At 39.6% G+C, this 25,011-nt stretch overlaps 1 protein-coding gene across 7 annotated transcripts in view; it reads left to right on the top strand.

Annotated features, from left to right (window-relative positions):
* Positions 1 to 931: 931 nt before the first annotated feature.
* Positions 932 to 25,011, top strand: part of PRR16 (proline rich 16) — a 194,757-nt gene continuing 170,677 nt past the window's right edge. Inside the window, exons 1-2 of one of the 7 annotated variants that reach the window (XM_059175784.1) lie at positions 932 to 1,042; positions 1,634 to 1,795. In XM_059175784.1, the coding sequence (XP_059031767.1) occupies positions 1,007 to 1,042; positions 1,634 to 1,795 (198 nt within the window). In that variant the 5' untranslated portion in view covers positions 932 to 1,006. The other 6 variants (XM_059175786.1, XM_059175785.1, XM_059175788.1 and 3 more) reach the window with 6 other exon arrangements.

The following is a 25,011-nucleotide window of genomic DNA, read 5'->3' as shown; positions in this document are numbered from 1 at the left end:
CTTTATTCTTTCTTTATTTTAATTGTTCCCCAGTAGCCTCTGCTTTCTTCTTTGTCCCCTGATTTTTCAATGTATTTTTCAATGCTGTTACTGTTTTGACACCATATCTAAATTTCTGTTTTCTTCTGTTGCCTCTTTTTTTTTTTTCATATTTCATATATGACTTCCAGTGATTTTGTCAAGATAAATTGTTCAGAATTAACACTGACTGACCTTGGTGGGCTTAAGGAACTCAGAAGAACTGTCAAGATTTTCTTCAACTCCAGAAGCTTGTTGGAGCCAGCTGGGGTGTGAGGAGGAAGAAGCAAGGGCCCTGGGAAGGCATGATGAAGAGGGGAAGCCTATTAAAATAATGATTCGGAGTAGTGTGTGCTGAAGACAATAAAGTACAGCCTTCCTGCCAGGTCAGTAGCTAATAGCCCATGGGTTTTTTACTAAGGAAATTAAAACTTTAGCTAATGAGAATGGGAGCCACCTACTGAGAATGAAACTGAAGGCTTCCTATTAACTCCCCTCCCTGGGTCCTTTTGACAGAACAGTCAGAAAGTTATTTCCTATTTAGTAGCAAAATGTTTGAAATGGAGATTTTTTTTTTTTTTTTTTTTTAAAGAACTGATGAAAAAAAAGAAAAGTTGTAGGCACTCTTCTTATTCAACTCCCCTAAGAAGAGATGCGGACAGCTTATTCCCTCCCCGCTCCACTCAAAACACACAGGGGCACAGGTCACGAAAACAGTTTAAAAAAAAAAAAAAGAAAAGAGGAGCTGTCCCAGATAAGTACAGCCAAGATGACTCAGACAGTCTCCCCGGGGAATTTTTGGTGTGAAGACTTGAAATTAATAAATCCGCTGTTAGTTTTGTGGAATCAGCAGGATTAGGCAAACTCTTTCAAGAGTATTGGTTGAATTTCATTATTCCGGGGGCGAGGGCTCATCACTTATGCACATCTCTCCCTCTCTCCTGCAGAAGTAGACACACCTCTGTTTAACTCGCAGGTCACCAGGAGTATGACTGGAGGCCTTCCGAACACACTCTGGTCCTGGGTAAACACCTAGGGTAGCTTTTCTACCCCCTCCCCCCCGCCCCCAAATCCAACTGCCGGCCCTACTGTGGTTCTCTGCACGTTGTCACAAAGTGTGCCGGGGCTCCATGGCTCTGCCCGCGGGCGAGAAGGAAGCCAGCGGGGCTAGCCGTGAGAAAGCCCACCTCGGGCTGCGGAGACGAGGGCAGCTCAGGTTCGAGGCCGGGGTTGGGCAGGGCGCGGAGCGCGCGGGCGTCCAGGTGCGGGGCCAGGGCTCCCGGAGGGCCGGGCGGCGGGGACTGCAGCTGGCAGCCCCGGGCGCGCCGGGCGGGGAGCGAGCGCGTGTGTGCGCGAGAGCGGCGGGCGGCGGCGGGAGGAGGCGCAGGCGCGCTGCTCGCCCGTCTGCAGCCCCGCGCCGAGCGCCGCGTCTCGGGGAGTTGATGGCAGCACCACGGTGCGGCCGCCCTGCCGAGCGCCGAGCGCAGCCACCCGCCGCTGCCCAAGGAGCGTCCAGGATGTGGGGGGATCGCGGCGGCCGCAGCAGCGCCAGGGACGGGGGCGCGCAGCAGCCTCCGCTCGCCCGCCAGTGCTGACCTGCCTCGCCTGCCCCCAGAGAATGTCAGCCAAGTCCAAGGGGACCCCCTCCTCGTCCTCTCCAGCCGAGGGACCGCCGGCAGCCTCCAAAACCAAGGTGAAGGAGCAGATCAAGATCATCGTGGAGGACCTGGAATTAGTCCTGGGCGACCTGAAGGACGTGGCCAAGGAACTTAAGGAGGTGAGAGGCGCGGGGGTGGGGAAGGAGTTCGTCACCTTTCGCCCCCTCGGGGTTCCGGTCCCGTTTTCACTGGAGACCGCCCGTTTTCTTAACTCCTGGAAAACTATAGAAAGACGCCCGCAGACGGACTTTCTTTGCTCGGGCGACTCCGGAGAACAGTTGTTGCACTTTTTTTTTTTTTTTTCCTTTTTTTCTTTTTAATCAGGAGGAAATCAACTAGTGTTTTAATCGATGGACCTGGGACGGTGGGAAGGGCGAACGCGTGCGTGTCTCGGTTTGTGTGTGCGTGTAATGTCCGGGAAGGGGGCACACTGGGGGTGTGTCGACAGAGGAAGAAATGAGCAGCCGGGCCAGAGCGTGCAAAATGCTCCTGTCGTGCCCTCTTGCTTCCCCAGAGTCCATTGGCAAGTCGCTCCTTGCCTGGCAATCTCCCCAAGCCCGGGCTGGAGGGGGGCCGGGTTCCGGGCCCTGGGCCAGGCCGGGGAGGGCAGCCCAGGGGAAGCTTGGCTCCGACTCGCCTCCCCGCCTCTGGAGCCCGGCTAGAAAGAAGAAGACCCGGGCGGCAGGCAGGGGAGCCGAGACTTGGGGATGGAGACGGTGGGGGTCTGGGACTTCCTCACTTTGGCAGTTCCTGAAGCATCCTCAGCTCTCCGAATGCCGCTCCCAGTAACTCCGGGCCTTCCCTCCACCCCACCTCCTTCCTGCCTCCCATCTTGTAGACACTTGGCATTGAACCTGGGGCGCGTCGGTGAGCGCGTTCGTGTGTGTGGTGGGCGTGCAGCAGGGTCTTGCCACTTGAGTCCTGGCTCTTGGGAACCGGACTGTCTCGTTCTTTCCCGCTCCCCCCTCCCCTCACCCTGACCCTCGTTCCACGTGTGCCCTCCCACCCCTACCCCTGTGATTGGGATCCGAGGAAGCCAAGGCGGTGCCGGGGTTGAGGCTGCGTAAGTCAGGCTGCTGCTCCCGGCGGCGGGGGTGTGGGGGGGAGGAGGGCCGGGTGGGAGAGGTGGGGTCTCCCGCGAGCCTGCCCCGCCGGCAGCGGGTGGCGTCGCGGAGCTGGTGGCGGAGTCCGAGAGCCCGCGGTTCCCGCTCGCGAAGGCTGGCTGGTTTGGCTCTCGGTCAGGGAGTCCGCACCCGCAGTTGTGCGAGAGCGAAGCCTGTAACTTCTAAGGTGGTGGCCGCGGCGGGGAAGGGAAGGAGTGGTACATACTCGAGGTCCAAAATTGTATTCCTGTTTTCTGAGGCCAAGGAGGAGGAGACTGGGGGGTGGATTGGCCGCCTGGCCTCTGGAGATGACCCTCCTCTGTCCAGTTTCCCATACAAACGCTAAGAAAGGGTCCCCTTTCCACCCCCACCTTCCCCAGCCCAACTCCCCTACTCCCCGGATTTCCTATCCCCTCTAGGAACCGAGCTCCGCATTTGTTACCAAATGCAAACCTGTGAAAATGGCCCATTCAGTGGCAGGGTTGGGTTTGCCAGTGGCTCATGCCATTTTTGCAGGTTGTTCCAGAGACAGAACGTAATTACCACTGAGGTCCTGAGAGTGGGGACTGACACAGATGATGGGTGCAAGGATCTAACTTGTCCGTGAGCACAGGGCATCCATGGGATCATTGCTTCACAACTGGTTGACAGATGGCGAGGCTGTGCATTGCAATTCAAGTCTAAAGATGCTGTTCGTTTCTTCTTTGTTATTCTTTTATTTGACATCTTTGGCAGGCTGTGTTTCCATCTGAAAGATTATGGCGTTTTAAAAAATGAGCAAATTTGGGCTTGCTCCCCTTGGCAGAACTGTGCTTTATAGTAGTTGAGGTTTCTACCGGTGGGGGATGTGGCAAGCCTACATCAGCAAAGTAAGGTGTTTGTTGTCTTGGGGAAGAGGCTGAAATTAAGAGAAAGGCAGTCAAAACTCTGCCTCTGTGGGCACATACTTCCTTATATTATGATGTGTCACTCCACTGTCTATTTTAGACAGAATAAATAAGGAGAAACTGCAGAGTCCTGGTTCTGCTGGGGCTCATTATCTTGTAGACATCTGGAGACCAGGTAGATATAGGGTGAAAACTTTTAACCTCCCCTAGGGCTCTTCATTAGAATCACGAAGAGGTCAGTCAGGAAATATGCAGATCTCTCACCTTTTTTAATTTTCTTTGTCTTCTTTTATTTGAGCCTTCCCTAAGGGCAAAAACAAAAACAGGTCATTTACAAAACGTATGGGGAAACGTAAATAATGTACAACCAAGTAAATGAAAGGATCTATCTTCTGGACAGATTGAGAGATAAAATTTTGACTTAAATGCTTTGGGATCTTTGATTGGCTGCCAGGGCCTGTTTGTGGAAAAATCTTACCCCGAGAGTGAAATTTATGAATGATAAAGGCTGTGATGCTGTTGCTAATTACTTTCTTGAGGCTATCATTGTCCTGGGTTTGCACATGGCCTTGTGTCTACTAAGGCCAAATCTCAGAACTCTGGCCTTTTATATAATGTGAATGATAGTTATTTTGAGAAAAGTATTTGTAGGGCATGTTTAACTTATGACATCTTGCAGTTGTCCAGCATTTATCTTTTTAAGATAGTACTGCACATGTGATTGAACATGCCTTTGATGGAGTTTTGAATGGAGGGGTAACTTAAAACTTTGTAAAATCACAGAACTTGTTGGTCTCTGTAGCTATGACTTGCAGCTCTGAACCTCACTCTTCATCAATTGTTACATTCAGTATTCTGTCAGCTTGCCACTGCTATGTATTAAAAACATAAACTGTTATACTTAGAATTCTAATTCCTTTATTGGCAATGCTGTGCCCTTAGGCCATGCCATATCTTGACATAAATTAGTAGACAGTTCTTATTAACTTGGAGCAGAAATTAGAAATTTTTTAAAAGCTGATTATGACTAGATCACTATGTTAGTCACTGTATGGTATTTGTTTTTCTTTTTTGCTTCTTCTATTCTAAAATGCAATATCCTTTTTTGAATATTTTTTTTTTTTTGCATAAATTCTGCACCAACAGCTTTAGACCTTTGAGGTTATTTCAAAACGGCTTTTTCTTTTTAGAAGTTTTCTGGACTTGAGTCATCAGAATATTCAGGTATTGGAGTAGATTCGAATATAATAATAGCTGCTAGAAACATTGTACTAATTAGAACAAAACTCCGCATTATACTGAGTTATGATGAGCTATTTACTTATCCACTGCTTCATCATTCACAATTGGATTATATATTGGAAGATGATGAACAGCATTTTTGCAAAGTCTAAGGGCAGTTTTATTCTATCCTCAGCAAATAGTAAAATCTTAAATAACATGACTTTTCAGAAATAGTAAGGGTCTTTTGATCTTCTGTAGTATAATGGAAAATCCTGAAGTATAATTCAACATATTTATTCAGTGCCTACAATGTGCCAAGTACTATATTATCTTTGTATGACTACCAAAATGAGCAAGTTGTAGATTCTGGTCCCAGTGAACTCAAAGCAGTAGCTTGGGATGCATTTTTCCTGTCTTTGAACATCAATAGTGTGAAAAGGCATTCTTCTTAGTGGCCACTCTGACTCTGGTCTAACAGGCTTGAGAATAAAAAACAGAATTGAGAATAAGAATTAGTGTATGTAGATTTATACGGTGACATTTGCCATGTACTTAGTAAGATAGTCAGCCTTTGGTGAAAAAAGAAGCAGCTTAAAAATGATGGTAAGGTAAGAATTTTAAGGAACTTACAATTTACTTAGATTGTCATGATTAATACAAGTGAATCAGTGCCTCACATATCCGAGTCCTACAATTGAATATTGGAGTTTCTCATGAAGGATAAATCCTTGGGGGGATGAATAGTCAAAAAGAAGATTTTAGATCTTTGAGATGTGGGTTTTATTGGAAGAGTAGAGAGGGGAAAAAATTAACAGGAAATAGCATTGTTACATACAATAATAATACAGTATTATTCCATGATGCTTTTTTCTGCACATAAAAAAAAATTGGGATGAAACTCTAGAGTTTTAGGGATGAAATTAGCCATTACTGGTTTATTAGATGTGAGTATATCTTTTTTATTATTATTATTAAGAAATGTAGAAAAAAGAGTCATTACTCTTTAAAAATAGTTGTCAAATAATCTGATATCTTTGGGTACCAATGTACCTGTTCTTTTAGGAAGATCTCACTGGTGAACTGTTTTGCCTCAAATGTTAGTTTTAATATGGTATCACAGATCTTATTGGTTAGACAGAGACTGGAATATGTAGTAAAGAGCCTTTGATTTGGGAACAAAATTCATTGCTGCTCTAGCTATATTCTCTTTTAGTTTTGACTGATTATAACTTTGAACATGTGTTTCATTTTACAACTTGAAGTAAACACTGCTAATGGGTTGAATATATGCCTATATTATTTCTTTGTTTAAAAAAAATAAATTTAAAATATTTGATACATATAATTACATGTATCTGTATATGTGTGTGTATATCTATGTATAAAATTATATGTCTATATAAAATTTATTTATTTATTGCTAAGCTTTGTGAATACATATGTCTCTCAGAGAGGACCCAGTTAAGATAAATTATTCTTTCTGTGCCCGAGATCAACTCAGTGGTCAGACTCCTTAGGTGGCAAGTTAGGTCAGTACTGTGCCTGTGGATTGGTAAACACCCATGATCTTTCATATGAGGTCATACAGGGAAATAAATTAAACTTAAGTTTAATTTTGAGGGGAACCTGGGTGACTCATTTGCTTAAGGGACTGCTTTTGACCCAGGTCATTGGGTTCCCTGCTCAGCGGGGAGTCTGCTTCTCCCTCTGACCCTCCCCCCTTCTCATGCACTCTCTCTCTCTCTCATTCTCCCTCTCAAATATATAAATAAAATCTTTAAAAAAAAGTTTAATTTTGAGATGTTTGAAAATCCACTAGAAATGATCCATTTGGGGACTGATGAAAACAGAAGTCATAGAATTAACAATTAACTGCAAAATGTTTGTTTTTAAATGTTTTCTGCTTTTTAAATGGCTTTGCTGAGTGAAGTTTTGTAGTTTCTTGCTTTAGGAAATCCTACCAAGTATTCTTTGGTGAATAAGTCCATGCATATAAAATTCATTACTAGAACAAATTATAGAGAATGATCTCTGGAGTATTTCCCAAGTTCTAAAGTCGGGAATGAATGAAATTTCACAGTTCATTCAATCGTTGCAATAGCTGTACTTTTGCTACTTTATACAACAGTCTGCATCCTCAAACTCAAGGATATTTACCAAATGCCAAAATGTTTTTGAAATTTTTCTTGTCCTAAGCATGATGGCTTAGCATGTTAGTGAAGGAGCAGAATGGTTCTGAGAAAATAAAGATAACCAGTAACCATCTTTCACTGTCTCTGTTTTCAATGCATTAAAATCATTCAAGACTCAAGGAATTAGCTGATAGGAAATTCAGAAAGCCTTAAGGTAATAAATAGATAATGTGCCTTAGCCAATAGTGAAGTAAATATATAATAAAACCAATGAAACTAGGTTTCATTGTTACCTGGATTAAGTTTTTCTACCCTTACTTCTCTAAGGATCTCAGGTATGTAAATCAAAATGCAGCAAGAGAGTAATATAAGTTTGAGTAAAACATATTTTCCCAAACAAATTAAACCACAGATCCTTCTGTAGATCTAGTTCCTGGATAATTTCTTGGGCAATTTTTGAGAATTAGAGGGGTAAAATTCTGGTAGGCTGCTGATTCAGTCTGATTAAATGTGCATAACTGACGTTAAGCTAAAAATAAAAGATGAGTAAACAACAAATAGTACTTTTTTCCTCTAAAATTTTTTTTTAAATTCATTTTAATTCATTTTCTAAGATTTTTTTTTAGAGCAGATTTAGGTTCACAGAAACATTGAAGTGAAGGCACAGAGATTTCCCAAATACCTTCTATCTCCACACATGCGCTGCGTCCCCCCCGCCCCGCATTATCAACATTTCCCACTAGAGTGGTACATTTATTCCAACTGATGAGTCTATATTGATATATTGTAATCCTCCCAAATCCATAGTTGATAATATGGCTCACTGTTAGTGTTGTACATTCTACAGGTTTGGGAAAATGCATGAGGACATGTATCCATCATCATGGTATCTTACAGGGTATGTTTATTGTCCTAAAAATCCTCCATGTTCTACTTAATCAATCTTCCCCAAACCCACACCCATGGGTATTAGTTTTTTAAAGAACTCCTTTCCTTTTTTTTTTCTTTCTGATTTCAGAAGTAATAGAATATATGAATACTAGAGAAAGCTTGGAAAAATCTAAAAATTATACAGGAGAAAATTAAAATTATCCTAAATGCCCAACGGAAGTAGACACATTGGACATTTTGCTGTGTTTCCTTTGGATCCTTTTGTATGCATATTTTTAACATGGGTCAAGTCATATAAAATTATTAAACTATATGCAGGGATATTTTCTCCTTTGTTAAGGAGTAGATCATAAGGATTATGTAGATCTGCTATATGTTCACCTAATGTTGGACATTCTATTAATTTATAAATTTCTGTGGCTGTTAAGTATCACAAAAACTTTTAGAGTAGCTCTGGCAATAAGAATAGCTAAAAGAGATTTTTACTGTCTGCCTTGTACTCACTAAGTATAGTTGTTTGTATTAAATCTTCTGATGCCCAAAACACACATATGAGAAAGATAATATTGTTATACAGTTTTACAGATAAGAAGACAGAGGCTGGAGATAAGTCACTTGCCCAAGGTCACTTGACTTGTAAGTGAAGTAAGTCTTTGATGCCAGATATTTTAGTACTAAAGTCCAGGAATTGAATCACTCAGTTCGGTGACTTTTCTTAACTTGTTTTGTTGTTTACATTTTTTTAGAAGTCAAGAGTAGGAGTTTTAGAGTTTTTGATTCATATTAACAGTCTTTCAGGGAGTTTATACAAATTTTTACTCCCAGCAGCAGTATCTGTGGACAGTTTCTTTTTTTTTTTTTCTTTAAGTATGATTAACATACAGTGTTATATGCATGTCAGATGGTCAATATAATTATTCACAATTCTGTACCTTTCTAAGTGTGGATCAGGATAAGCGAACTCTTAATCCCCTTGATCTATTTCTTCCATCCCGCCACCCTCCTCCCCTCTGGCCACCACCAGTTCTCTGTATTGAAAGAGTCTATTCTCTTGTTTGTCTCTTCTGTTTATATTCTTCATTCGTTTGTTCTGTTTCTTTTATTTTTTTAACCTTTTTTTTTTTAAGATTTTATTTATTTATTTGACAGACAGAGGTCACAAGTAGGCAGAGAGGCAGGCGGAGAGAGAGAGGGAAGCAGGCTCCCTGCCAAGCAGAGAGCCCAATACGAGGCTCAATCCCAGAACCCTGGGATCATGACCTGAGCCGAAGGCAGAGGCTTTAACCCACTGAGCCACCCAGGCGCCCCTATTCTGTTTCTTAAATTCCACATGTGAGTGAAATCATATGGTATTTGTTTGGCTGTAACTGACATTTCACTTAGCCTTATACTCTCTAGCTCTATCCATGTCCTTGCAAATGTCAAGGTTTCATCCTTTTTATGGCTGAGTAATATTCCATTACCTGTGTATGCCACATCTTCTTTATCCATTCATATACCAGACACTCTTTTTTAAATTTTATATGAGGCTAATAAATCTTTTTAATTTTGTTTTGTGGTTTATTATTATTTTGTGGTAATAGTCATTGTTTTCCCTGGGTTACACTCAGAGTTTTCGACATCAGTCTCAAGGCAGAATTAATGAGTCAGTTAGACCTTGAAATTTGCGTTGTCCAAATAAATAGGTGCTACAGGATTACTTTTGACCTATTTAGTATTCAAAAAAATGTTAATGACAGCATTACTTAGCATTTTTATATGACAACAGCAAATAAAGGAACAGCTAAAATGGGTACTTGGTGATATTTAGTATTGTATACATCTGCTTTAAATGAATTTAAAAGAATTTGAGAACCTTATTTTCTTTTGATGTTACCAAATTGTCTCGGTAACAATTTCTTTTGATGTTACCAAATTGTTGCTACGTTTTTGGAGATGTTTGGGGTTTCATGGCTTTATGCGATGACTGATGAAGAGAAAAGCTTGTTGAACTCTCTACCAGAAACAAACTTTTTGAGATGACTAACAAGGTCATGTGTATTTTTATATACAGATTTCTCATATTGATTTCAGTGATAGCAATTTTCAGGCAATGCCTCTTCCCACGTACAAAAAGGCGATACACAAAACAACCTTTTTCTAAAATCTTTGTTTTTCCAGCATAATACGGATAGAAATATTTTCTTTCTAAGCAAAGTTAGTTCCTTAGGATGAAGTGCTTTAGACTAACATTTCCCATAAGACCTGAGAACCCAGACTAAACACTTCTTACTAAGAGACAGAGGTGACATTAATTAAAAGGAGGTAAGGGACATATCTAAGTAATGGCCAAAGCAGGCTCACAAGGTGTCCTGTCAACTCAGGACACATATTGCTTTATTTGCTATATATATATTTTTTTGTTTTTGAAGATGGAAGGACATGCAGATTCCAAAGGAATTCGGCTTTTAAGCCCCACTTTAGGTAAAAACGATACCATTGTTCAGGCAAAATTTATATTTATGGTCTTTGTCTTCCCTCTTCCTTTGTAAATGACACTTCAAGTTGGTGTTTGGGATAAATGTTTACTTGTAGAATAGTGTGTGGAGATACATTACATACCTGTGCCCAATGAGTCAGTTACTAGAGTGTTTGGCACACTATAAATAGGTTCTCAGGTAATATGCCATACTTGCTTGGAGAAAGCAAATTTGATGATTTCCAACAGATTTTCTTCTCCAGTACTACACAAAAGCGAACAGATATGTTGGCATTTCTTTGCCTCTTGCCTAGTATCAAATCTTATCCTAAAATTTCCAACTATATTCATGCTGCAGAAAAATACCAAGTAAAATATATAGATATGTATTATATTTATTTATATATTATATTATAAATATAAATATATCATTTATTATATATAAATATATATAAATAAATATATATTATTATATTTATTCTCTCTCTCTCTCTCAGATCAATTACTTCCTAGCAGCAATGGTTCTTAATTTTTTCCTCCATTATCACAGAGCCCTTTGAAAGTTTGACACAATCATGGATATTTCTCCTGGAACAACAGCTCATATGAAAATAAGGTTTTGCAAATAACTTAGAGAATCTTGGGGAGGTAAGAATAACACAGGAAAAGAGACAAAACAAATGACTGTTTGTGTTTTGTTTTGGTTTTTAATTTTCAGGTAGTTATTTTAAACCCAGCTCCTTAATAGTCAAGATTACAAGACCTGCCTCTACAAAAAGGAAAAAAAAGAGGGGGTGCCTGGGTGGCTCAGTCGGTTAAGTGTCCAACTCTTGCTTTAGGCTCAGGTCATGATCTCAGGGTCATGATCTCAGGATCATGAGATGGAGCCCTGTGTCCAGGTCTGCGCTGGGTTGGGGTCTGTTTAAGAGTCTCTCTCTCCTTCCGCCCGGAAAATTTTATGCCTTTTATGCTTGTGGTGGGGCCCAGTGGATAGTTCATCAGCAGTTTCCTTCTGCTACACACACACACAGACACACACTAACACTTTACTACTGTTGCCACACTATTGAATGCCCATGTATCTAAAGGCTAACTCTCATATTTTTTTTAAAGACTTTTTTTAAATTCATTTGTCAGAGAGAGAGATAGAGCACAAGCAGGGGAAGAGGCAGGAAGAAGGAGAAACAGGCTCCTCACCAAGTAAGAAGCCTGATAGAGGACTCAAATGGGGACTCGACTCCAGGACCTTGGGATCATGACCTGAGCCAAAGGCAGACGCTCAACCGATTGAGCCACCCAGGCGCCCCACATTTTATTTTTTTTTTTTAGATAGTAAGTGTTTGAGTACATCATCCATAGAACAAAATATTTTCAGAACCTATTGTAAATTAAGCATATGCTTTTCTTAAAACTTTTCCCAGAACAGCATTTTTCCTTGTTTGCTTTCACATTTTCCCGCATGACATTAATTCACAAAATAAGAAAGATTTATTGAATTCTTGGTACATGTAGGACCCTGTGCTAAAGACCATAAAGGACACAATCATGAATCAGCTCAAGGACCTGGCCCTGAAGGAAGTCATCTGTTGTAGGGAGCCCCTTCTATGGAGGAGAAAGAAGGCTCTCTAAGGCAATGTGGAATGTGTAAAGGGCCATAATGTTACCCAGAGAATGCAAATATGGGAGGAAATTCATGTTGCTTTCCATTTTAATTGATTTCTCGGTGCTTAGAAAATTTGCTTTGTAAAACATATGCTAACGCCTGGAATGATACATCAGACGAACATGAGGGCAGGCCTTTGAAACTCAGACATTTCTTGCTTTGTTATTCCCCATTATGGCATTCTTTATTTTATTTTATTTTATTTTATTGTTTCAGTGTTCCAAGATTCATTGTTTATGCACCACACCCAGTGCTCTTACATACGATGCTAACATATCATAAAAACACAAACTGCCAACACCAGACACGTCTGTTACCCAAGAAATAAGGACATGGTTGAAAACCATTAGTGACCGGGTCTTGTTCTCTTTAAGATTTGTTAAAATTAATCATTACTGTTTTACATTCATTGTGACAACCAAGCCTTGGTTAGTATATGATTTCTACATTTTAATTTAACTTCCTTGAACCTGCTAAAAACTGACATTCGCTGAAAAAGATATCTAGGCAACTATGGCTTTTTACTTTCCATGACAGTGATCAAGCTATACATAATTGGAAATTAACTTGGAATCTTAAAGGTCACATAGCAATGATAAGTTTGTATCTGTTCAGTTGTTGGGTAGAATAAAGAGTAAGTTTGATTATTCCTTGATTGGCTAAGCTGGATGTTCCTGACAAATAATTTAGACTTACTTTTTCTTTTAGTAATAGAAAAATTCTAAGGCTCTGTTGCCAAAGAGGGTGGCATCGTTTAAAGGGCGGGTTCTCAGCTGGACCATTTCATATTGCTCTGCTTTGCAATGTTGGACATGTTTCTTAACCTCTCTCTGACTTCACTTCTTCCTTAAAATGGCAATGGAATGAATATTCTACCTACATCGTAGACTAGTTATAGACTAGTTATAGAGATTCAAAGGCTACCTATATGTGAAGCCCTTAAAACAGTTCCCATGAATAGAGTGAGCACTTTAGTGTATCTGTAATTGTTGCTACTATTCTTTGAATTTGTCTGAGCCTCTTTATTCATTTACTCAGCAAGTAATTGTTGGGAGCCTACTGTATGCCAGGCACTTTCCTAGCAGCAGGGCCAACAAAATTCCTCATGGAGCTGACACAGTGGGTGGGATGGAGATGAGGAAAACAGACCAACATAGTAATTGTCAAATTATGTCAAATCCTAGAACGTGCTAGAACACAATAGAAGATTCTAATGGGGGACATGGTCATGGGGAGGAGGTACCACTGTGACTAGGATGGTCTGGAATAAGCCTGGCGGAGAAAGAGACATGGCAATATCAGAGAAAAGCTGGAAGGTGAATGAGGGTCCTGTATGGGTGTCTAGGAGAGCACTTTTCCAGGTAGAGGGAACAGCAGTGTCCCGCGTGTTTGCAGAATAGCCAAGAGGCCAGTGAGGCAGGAAGGATGAGTAGGGGTCCCGGGGGGCATGAGGAGACATGTCTAAGGATCATAACTCCTAGAGTAACATGGGTGCCTGGGGGTCTCAGTCTTAGGGTTAAGCATCTGCCTTCAGCTCAGGTCGTGATCCTGGGACCCTGGGATCAGGCCCCGCATTGGGATCCCTGCTCAGCGGGGACTCTGCTTTTCCCTCTGTCCCTTATCCCCCATTCATGCTTGTTCTCTCTCTCTCAAAATAAATAAATTCAAAAAAATTGTTAAAAAAAAAAAGATGCAGGCTTTGCAGTTTTGAACAGAGGAATGACAGGGTCCGATCTGTTTCCATCTTTTCTTCTCTACCTTTTACTCTCTAGCTGAGGCTTTCTCAAACATGGCTCTTTGGGCGGAAAATTCTGTTGTTGAAGGCTGTCCTGTGCATTGTAGGATCTTCAGCAGCATCCCTGGTGTCTACTAACTAGATGCCAGTAGCCACTGAGAATGTCAGTTTGAGAACTAAAAATGTCTCTAAACATTGCCAGGTGTTCCCTAGGAGAGAGGGGACTCATTGTGGTCAAGAACCATGGCTCTGTGCAACTTAATAGTGCTTTCTTCACCCACCATTCTATTTACTTATGCCTTTATTTGGTGTTTATCCATCAAGCATTGGGATTTTATGTTTCTTTTCTATCTCAGTATTTCTCTCTCTTTAAACCAACCATTACTGGTGTTTTTCCCCTACATTTATCCAATTCTATTTTCCTTTACTAAACCTACTTTGAAAAGGCACCTTCTCATTTCCATTCAGCCCTTCTCCTATCTCCTTTGCCGTTTTTCACAATGGAAAGTCAAACCGACACATGTCAAGGAATTTAAGTGCAGGTCTGTTTTAGTATTCGGGGGAAACAAGGGAGACTCCGCAGAGGCAATGGCGGTGGCCACGGCTAAGTGACTATGTTCATGTTCCTCATGGTTCCCGAGTGGGGTCAGCGGCAGCGGCAGCCTCAGCTGGAAGGAAAGTGCTCTTCGTCTCCCCTGCCAATCTGTCTTATCCTCCTCTTGTGCATCCTGCATCTTGTGTAGAGATAGGAGATAGGAGAGGTTCAAACGGTGTGTCAGCTGTTGAAGCCGTTGAAGCTATTGAAGAAAGACCGTGATGGTGATGCTGAACATGACGGACATCAGTTCATCATTTAGAACACCAGGAGCTGTTCTAAATTAACTCAGGGGATTGCACCCATTGGTTAACCTGTGAAGTTATTATAAGGTTGCTCTCTATAGAGGGGAGCTAAGACAGAGAGGGTCACCAATATGGAGGGCACGTGGTAGAGTTAGACTGAATATTTCTCCCTGTAAACTATGGTCCATAATCAGCTTCCCAGTTCCCAGTGGCAACATAGTAGCTCTTCTGTTTTCTGTGTTTTTAACTTCAGGGTCCTCTGTTTTTCTTCTCCCTCCTTTCCTTTCTCTACTTCATCTGTCACTTTCCTCTTTCTTGTATGTTCCTTCTTTCTCCTGTCTTCCTGTCTTCCACATTTTTTCATTGTCGTCTCTTTCCTTTTGCTTTCTTATCAGCTTCTTTGATATGCCCCATATCATCTTCAGTTATTCAGCCATTTTCTTTAAACGCCTACTTTCTGCAAGGCCAGTTAAATGAAAAAGCAAGCATGGCTCCTCTCATCGGGAACTTACATGCTAGTGTGGGCACATCGTTCAAATACAGGCAGAAATCATATATATGAAGGAGCAGTAAGGACTCAGAAAGAAAAGTGCAGGATGCAGCAAGAGCAAAACATCACTGATAAGTCTTGCCTTATCAGAAAAGCCCTAAAAGGGATTTCAGACTGGCTGCCTTCTTCTTCCCACAGCCACCTCCATAATCCCTTTGCCATAAACTTCACTGAAGATGTTTTAATAGCCCTACAGCTAACTCCTTTGTTCTCTGCAGATTCATTCTCTAAACACAGCCAGATTAATCTTCTTAATGCACTGCTTTCTTTGGGCCACTCCCCCACCTAAAAGATCATATACTATCCTCCTGATACTTAAAATGTCAGATGAACAAACCCAGCCTCCCAGCTTACATCCAGAGTCCCATTTTTCCTCTTTGACTTTATCTTTGTTTTCCCTTCAGTGAATAACCCAGAGACCATCCCTGACGACGTTGACACCATCTCCGTTTTTTATCCCGCCTTGCATTCCATAGTCCTCTTTTTCATCACTGTGCCTCTGCTTGGCATTTACTTCTGTTGCTTAACAACTATTCCTTATTTGTGCCTTCTTAAAGACATCTAGTATCCTTTCTCTGTTAGCTACTAAACATGTCATCTCAATAAGACATTTTTCAAGTCTCATTCTTGTTATCCGATGAGGAATTTGAATTTGAGGACCCATCTCCCCATAATACTTATTAAAGGTACTAAGGGCTGAAAGTCAGTCATTCTGCATATGCAGGAGAGCCTGTCCTTTATCGTTTACTCGAGAAAATCACTGGCAGACCTCCCCGTCTCTTCTGTACCTTCCCTTTTTCACTCTGGCGCATACGGTGCCCATCAGTAGACAGATGAAAATGGAGATAATAGCAAAATCCTCTCTTGACCCAACTTTGCCTGAAAATTACCTTCCTACTTCCAAGCTCTCCTTTACAGAACCCCTGAGAGTTGTCTCTACTGTCACCACCTATTACCTATCCTTTTATAAAAGCACTCCAATCAGAACATATGCTGTAACCTCAACGACTCCTTATTTAATCATAGTTGATTTCAAGACCTCATTTATTTAATCCCTTGGCAGAGTTTGCACATCCCTAATAATCTTTCTTCACTCAGTTTGAAGACTACTATGCTTTTCTCACCTGATTTCTTTTCCTCTCTTACCTTTATTCCTTCCTCCTCTCAGGTGTCTAAACTCAAACTTTGATTCTCTTTTGGAAAAAAAAAAATTTACACTCTTCATCTTGGTGTTCATGTTCAGTCTTATGGTTTTATTCCACGGGTAGGTCCATGACTTCCAGATCTAGGTCATCAGCCCAGACATTTCTTCTGAGGTCTTCTCCCCAGAAGACATATCTCTACTTGGCTGTCTGAAAGACATCTTACACTTCTCATGCCCAAAACTGAACCATGATCTCCTTCGTCCCTCAAAACCTAATACCTTATAGTCTTTCCTGTATCAGTGGATGGTGTTTCCATCCTTCCAGACCTTGGAATCATTAACATCTCATGCTCTCATGCATCGTCTATAGTTCATTGGAAAGTCTGGTCAGTTCTGTCTTTAAAATGTTTCCAGAATCTGACTGATTCTTCTTGCCTTCTGCCACCATTGTCTAAGCCAACATCCCCTCTCCATTGGATTGCTACAGAAGACTTCCTGACTATTCTCTTTGGCCTCCTTCAGCCCTTTTCCCACTCACAGTCAGGGTCAAGCCACAGCACATCACCCTTCTCAAATCCCCTTAGTGACTTCCCATGTCACTCAGAGTCACAGTATGTACCATGGTTCTGAGGCTCACAACATTTCCTTCCTCACCTGTTACCCTCCCGCTTCCTTTCTCTCTGCTTTCTTTCTGACTCTTCTTGCTTCGGCCACAGTAATCGTGCTGTGCCATGCCCATGTTCACAGCACTCCACTTCTGTTCTGACCCTTGAACCTCACTCAGGATGTACTCCATTGTCACCTACCGTAGCGTCTCCTGGCAACTCTGTCTGTGTTTATATGGTCCACCATTCTTTATCCTTCTTTCCCTGTTAAGGCTTTTCTCCCTTTCTTAATACTTAGCAGCTTCTGTAGCACTGAACAATTTATTTCTACTGCTTATTATTTGTATGTATTCTACCTATAGAATGTCAGCTTCTGGAGGTCTGTGATCTTTATTTTATTCCCTTAGGCATCTCAAGTTCCTAGGGCAGTGGTCGTCATGTGAGATGGGCTCATTAAACAAATGAATGAATGACTGGATCTCTTCCAACTCCTGTTCCATCGATGTTCTTAAGGGTCAAACGATCACCTTTACTTTCTACTGCATAGCTCCTAGTTACCAAGAAGGAGCATATAGTAGATGTTTATGAAACACTTTCTGTGTGGATTTTTTAATCTTCCTATTACACATGCTTTTAGTGTGTGGGTTGCCTGTAGGGAGGGCTTGTTTCCCCTACTTCAATTTCATTATGTAGTTACCTTCATTGAATGCATTTCATTGAACTCAAACCATATTCTTATTCTTTGAAATGAACAAAGGCTCTCTCTGTAATATCTGATACATTGAATGCTTACTGTGTGTGAGGCAGAGTGTTTAAAAAATATTAATTCATTAAGTCCTCATGTTTCTGGTCCCCCAACCATCAGTTCCCATGTTATCCATCCCATATGGAAATTCTAGAGACAGCCTGTCTATATAAACCCTAAATGCAGCATAACCTCAGGGCTTCACCTTGAGACAAAAGTCTGGTGCTGATTTGAAAGTGTCCATTATTCCCTTAGGCTCAGGCATGTCATTTTAAACTCTTCAAAGCGCTTAAGATATAATTTTACTCTCTTTAATGGAATATGTAGACTAAAATAAGGAAAATGAATGTCTACTTTAAAATGCATTCACTTTGGGGCACCTGGGTGGTTCAGTGGGTTAAAGCCTCTGTCTTTGGCTCAGGTCACGATCTCAGGGTCCTGGGATGGAGCCCCGCATCGGGGGGCGGGGGGTGTCTCTGCTCAGCGGGGAGCCTCCTCCCCCCCCCACCGCCTGCCTCTCTGCCTACTTGTGATCTCTGTCCAACAAATAAATAAATAAAATCTTTTTTAAAAATGCATTCACGTTGTTTTGTTTTGCTATTTCTTAACTATTATGTAACTTTCTTGCCAACAGGCATAAATTTTAAATTAACTGGAAAATGACATATAAAAGGGATATTGGATACTGTTCGAAACGTTTTAATTATTCCACCATATCTGTAAGAAGTAAGCAAGCATTTTGTTGCAACGACACAATACTATGTAAAGCATTGAAGAACTAGGTAGCATCAGTATTTGGCTTCTTTTCCTTTTATGTACTCCCTCTAGTGTTCAAAAAATATGAGTACTCAAAATTAGCCTATTGAGTACTAAAGAACAGATATTAATATAGAAAGAGGGCCTTTTTAACCTGATGTTATTGTTATGTTGCTCAGGAGATAATATTGTCTGGTTACTGAACTTTTGACTTACTATATGAAAAACATAGTCTCTTTCCCCCCTTTCCTGTAGGGATCTGGTCATCTCTGTCTTTTGGTATGCATATTTTTAATCTGTCCACTTCAGTAAGAGAGAATATTGGAGTTCTTAGCTTCAACTGTCTTCATTTTTTTTTTTTTTAAGATTCTGTTTATTTAGTTGAGAGAGTGTGTGTGGGGGGGAGGGGCAGAGGAAGAGACTCTAGCAATTCCATGCTGTGTGTGGAGCCTGACATGGGGCTTAATCCCACGGCACTGAGATCATGACGTGAGCTGAAATTAAGAGTCCAACACTTAAGTGACTGAGCCACCCAGGCACCCCTTGGCTTCTGGCTTTAAACACAATACCATATTACAAATTTTTCTTCAATTTTAAAACTGAAATCTGGATTTTAGTCAGACAGTTTGGATTTGAACAGAAACTTTTTCACATGCTAAATATATATGAAGTGAAAAAAACTATATAACTAGAGAAATGTGTTTCAACATAGAAGTTAAAATATTTAAATAACTGACATAATTTTTCTTTGCCATTTTGAAGCATGATTTAAATGCATTGTTTTCAAACTATCTTAAGAAATAACCAGGATATCCCTAGGAATAACAAATAAGTAAAAAGAATTAATATATATTATTGTCATTTAATATAGAATATTAATAATTGCTTGGTATATATAAAAAAGACACTTTTAATTGTGAAGTTAAATATTAGTATTTATCAATTTTTAAAAATTAGAGACTATTACTGAAAGTTAATTTTTCCCAACATCATAAAATTATGTTATTTATATTTGATTAATCCCCTACAGTCTTTAAATTACTTTGATGCTCACTTTAAACTACTTTGATGCTACTTTTGAGCTCACAGTTGCTCATCATCTCACGACATAGAAAAACAGAAAGTTATTTTTTTAATGACTCCTAGAGATACTATTTTCTTTCTTTCTTTCTTTTTTTTTTTTAAGATTTTATTTACTTGACAGAGAGAGAGTGCACACAGGCAAGGGGAAAGGCAGGCAAGGGAGAAGCAGACTCCCCACTGCATAGGGAGCCTGATGCAGGACTCGATCCTAGGACTCTGGGATCATGACCTGAGACAAAGGCAGACACTTTTTTTTTTTTTTTTAGATTTTTATTTATTTACTTGACAGAGAGAGATCACAAGTAGGCCAAGAGGCAGGCAGAGAGAGAGGAAGGGAAGCATGCTTCCTGCTGAGCAGAGAGCCTGATGTGGGGCTCAATCCCAGGACCCCAGGATCATGACCTGAGCCAAAGGCAGAGGCTTAACCCACTGAGCCACCCAGGCACCTCCAAAGGCAGACACTTAATGACTGAGCCATCCAGGCACTCCTAGAGATACTATTTTTTAATTTCTATGTACTCCATGGAATTTCTGTTCAGTACGTAAACCTTATTCATAACAGGCTACCTTGTGTGCTGTTGGGGACTTAAATGTTTTTAAAATAAGGAGAATAATATGGTACAACACACCTCTTTGGGATTGTTGGACTACAGATAGTGTGTACCACCTCCTTCCTGAAGTCACTAATGCTCATAATATCTAATTAATTCTGTTACTCACCGACAGCCTCTTAGGTTACCTGGGTTCTCATATTCTTCATATTGAATATTGGGTTGACCAATAACACTTCTAGGATATTTTTGGTGGGGGTTAGGGGAGGTATAGTTATTGAAAAACTACCCAAATTCTAGCCATAACACCTTTCTTTTTGTCATTCTACTAAAAAGAAGTCATACCTTATATATTGATAATTTAATATTACCTAACAGTGTAAATTCCTTTATTTTCATATTTAGCTCCTTCTTAGATTTGAAGTGTTTCTAACCATATGCTGTTCTTATTAGTTCCTGATCATGTATCTTCTTTCCTCAGGAAAACTGATAAAGAAAATTAGATTTACTGAACAAGCACTGATACCTCAATAGAATTGTAGAAAGAAAAGAGAAACGAGACAAGGGCTATGTTGAATGGAAAATGTAACAATAAGCTCATGTTGCTTAGAGTTAGATCACTATGTTATAGTATTTAGTGAACCTGAAAATAGGCTGTTATTTACTAATTTGACACAAAGTGATAATTGCTTTATTTATTTTATTTTTTGTTTTAAATTATGAGGAAAGGTAAACCAACTGAGTACTTTTTAGTCATAAACTTTGATCTCATTTGCAATTATAAAATGGTCTTATTTTATTATGTTACCAACAGTAAATGTATGAGAGGTGATTAAATTTATGTCTTCAAAAGGCCTCCTCTACACCACCCTGTGTAGTACTCCTCCACTTGGCATTGACCTCAAGTACTTTCAGACCATGAAGTACATGATAGATAGCACTTTGGCTGACTTAATTCTCTTTGATGTTCGTTAATTTTTTTTTGAATTATTAATTTTTTATTTTTTATAAACATATTTTTATCCCCAGGGGTACAGGTCTGTGAATCACCAGGTTTATACACTTCACAGCACTCACCAAAGCACATACCCTCCCCAATGTCCATAATCCCACCCCCTTCAATTTACCAGGGGCACCTGGGTGGCTCAATGGGTTAAGCCTCTGACCTTGACTCAGTTCATGACCTCAGGGTTCTGGGATCAAGCCTGGCATCTGCTCTCTGCTCAGCAGGGAGCCTGCTTCCCCTCTCTCTCTGTCTGCCTCTCTGCCTACTTGTGATCTCTGCCGAATAAATAAAATTTTTAAAAAAATCTTTAAAAATAAAAGAATCCACAATTTACCAGCATCTTAAAATGTATCATTACAGATACTGGTTCCATTATTAGTTTAGGAGAAGTATTTAGTACACAGGTATGCATTATAAAATTCTATAGGAAGTCTTTGAGATTTTGTTTTTTGAAAGTAAAGATTAAAAATAATAGTATATTAATATTGTTCCTATAAATTATAGAAAGCATATTACTTGTGTAATACAGGTGGGAAGTGATGCATTAACATGGCTAGGACTGTAATTTGGAAATGAGATGTTTCTTCAAATTTCAGAAAATCGTTTTAGCAGGGGTGTTGCTTCAGCGAACAGAATTTGGCTAGTGATAAAGAGAAGTTTAAATTTATGGAATTAAGTGAAATTTATTTCAATTTGCCTAGAATAACTCTTTTCCAAAATAAATTTTTGAAATAGTTTAATGATTACACTCAAATAGGTTTCCATTACTAAAGAGAACCAAGAAATATCCATATTTGATTTAATACCCGATCTGTCATTCTAACAAAATGTGAGTAATGGCTCATTTTTTTTTGTTGCCATAACTGCTGTAATTTTAGTATATTTTAAAATGAAATTTAGCAGGGGAATGGAAATTACAGGTATAATTATCTAATAAGAAAATTGCCACTTTTTTCTTAATGAATGTATTTCCCACTGGGCATTTTCTTCCTTTCAATCCAACGTGTGCTGTAGGAGAGTAAGAGCCTTATGTTTATTTTATCTTACTTTACCCTCTTAGTTTAGAGCAGTGCCTATCACATAGTAGCCTAGCAAGGATATTTAATGAATATCTATGAAAGTAAAACATAATCTTTGTTTCTTGACAAGTAGATGTAGAGATAAAGAGTGAATAAGAAATTTTCCATGTCTGAACATCTATAAGTCTATCAAGTCTATCAAGTCTATCAACGTCTATCAAGTCTCTTTGCATTGCTCTTGTTATTTCAGAATCCAACTCTTGTATTGGTTAAGATAGGTTAAGTTATACAGCAATAACAAATTAACCCTGAAATGTCAGTGAACTCAACAAAGGTTTATTTGTCCAACACACTGCACTGTCCTATGCAAGTTGGGGTAGGGGGTGCAAACTGCTTAGGGACCCAGGCTTTCGTAATCCTGCTGTCTCGGTGCATTATTTCAGTGGTTTCCAGGCAAAAAAAAGAATGAAAGGAGAACTTACTACATTTCATCTGCAAGTGGCCCAGATTGCCTATGCAAATGGAACTGAAGTAAAAACCTAAATGCAAGGGAAGTGAAGTCTTCTTATAAACCCATGATGAAGAAAGTCAGTTGGGATTTAATGAACCCACTGTTGTCTTGGCCACAATTTGTCCCTTTTCAGATGCTTGTTTTTCAATATAGGGTTTATGGAATGTGTATTTCATTGGCTAAGTTTCACACACACACACACACACACACACACACACACACACACAGATTCTTGCATATAGGGAAGACTTATCATACTCAATCTATTCAGCACTATTTCCTAAACTTATTGGAGTGAGGATTGTGCTTTTTGGAGACCATCTGTCAGGACTAGTATTCTGTGGTGCAATTTTAGAAAACACTCTTTTTGATTGAATAGATTGACTAAATGGTGGGATGTGTCATGAAAAGAAGAAGCTCACATTCAATGGAATCTTTACCCTACAATAAATTCACGGACACATCACTTTCGATTGTACTTGTCAATAAAACTTAAATACAACCATAATACACCATTTAGCTTTTTGTGAAAGCAAATTTCTGACAACCTCAAGTGCCAGAGCATAACTGATGGCCTGAAATTAAGAGAGAAAAGAAATGCATGTAATTGACTTAAGTGATTCTTAACTAATTTATGCGGAGATCATGCACTAAAACATTTATTTTCTTTCAGTCAATTCCAGCTTGTTCTTAGTTGGCCCAAAATATTAACATGCGATTGTTTTCAGCCCATAGCTGGTTATAGCTACCAAATTAGAATGGGTTGCAGGTTTTCTTTTCCCACTGGAGACTTGTAAACCAGTGCTAGTGTGAAACAGAAACATAAAGCCCAACAATTAGGAAAAACCCAGAATGCCTATTAAAAAATGAGCAAATGCACAACAACAATGAACCATATTTTTAGTAAGAGAAAACATCTCGAGTCCACAACTATTCAAGTTCTCCAAATAAAGTTACATTACCAGTAGCATACTCTGTTTTAAGAAGACAGGCAAATACATAAGACATTTTAAATGGCTTTTAATTTCAAGTGTTCAATGTAAAGAACCATGAAGTTTCATTCCTTAAAACTGTAAGCAGAAATAGGAGACTGTCAGAATTCATCTTCAATTCTGTCGATACAGATTAGAAAACAATACTATAATGCTGTTTTGAATTTCTTGAATAAAATATGTCATATAGATTTTTATTTCTCATTTTCTCTTTTAATAACATGGCAGTTACGCACATCTACTAATTTGCAGTTACAATGAAATCTTAATTAACTTGCTAAACTGTTCTATTTTAGGATAATTTTTAGCCCATTTAGAAGAGTAGGTTTAAAAATGTTTCTTCGGATCTTGTGTAATAACTGCACTTTTGTAACAATTTGCTTCACACTTTTCCTTAAATTGTTTTTCCATAGTTCCCAAAAAAGTATTAAGATAAATACTGATTATCGTCAGTTTGAGGCATTTTATTAGCCAAAAATTATAAAAGGACCATGCACGTAATTAGGTGCACTTTTCATCATACGTTTGTTGAAGATGCACTTTGAATGATGGCGAACGCCAACGTAAAGCAGGCATTAACAGGATTGTTACAAGCTTGTAACGCCTGCTATCTGTGCCTGCTTTGGGTTTCCTAAAGTTCTGTGAAATGAGAGAAATGATCTATCATGCAAAGTACAGACCAACTGCAGTGAAATAGTGCACCTTTTATATATGTTGGTATAAACTAGTCTAAAATGAGTTTTTAATGCTTTCTACTCTTACATTGAGTTTAGCATGAGAAATCACTCACAAAGAGTGGAAAATGATTAGGTTCTGTGATTAGTTTTCTTGGAAATCTCTTTGCTTGAAAATACATTAGAGATACTAAAGAGAGGTCCCTGGATGACGCAGTCAGATGGGCATCTAACACTTGGTTTTGACTCAGGTCTTGATCTCAGGGTCCTGAGGTGGAGCCTGGAATTGGGCTCCACACTCAGCTGAGGTCTGCCTGGGACTCTCTCTCCCTCTGACCCTCCCTGCTGTGCACTCTCTCTCTCAAATAGAAATACTGAAGAGTATTTTCTCTTCTTACATATTTTGTATTATCTTAGATATAAGACCTAAGGGCACATACTCTTTATTTTTATTTTTATTAATTTTCTTTCTTTACAGTGTATACAAGTATAAGGGAATGGTGTTACTTTCAAGATCAGAAAGCCTTGATAGCAAAATCCCATAGGAACATCTGATTCCAGTCAGTGAGTTGGAATGACACAATTCCTAAGTGTACATGGTACTATAAAAAATGAAAATGAAATTAATAAGTCATAGTGTGCAATCTCTTTATTCACCTTTGTTTTTAATTCATATGTGAAGAATACACTGTGTTCAGTTTTCTAAGGTTCATTTTTGGAATGATTGTTGGTTTTTGTTTGTTTGATTTTTTTAGTTGAAATAAAC

Source organism: Mustela lutreola, chromosome 5 (genome assembly GCF_030435805.1).
Source record: "Mustela lutreola isolate mMusLut2 chromosome 5, mMusLut2.pri, whole genome shotgun sequence".
Taxonomy (NCBI): domain Eukaryota; kingdom Metazoa; phylum Chordata; class Mammalia; order Carnivora; family Mustelidae; genus Mustela; species Mustela lutreola.
Note: the sequence above shows the minus strand (reverse complement) of the source record. Positions and strands in the feature narration are given on the sequence as shown.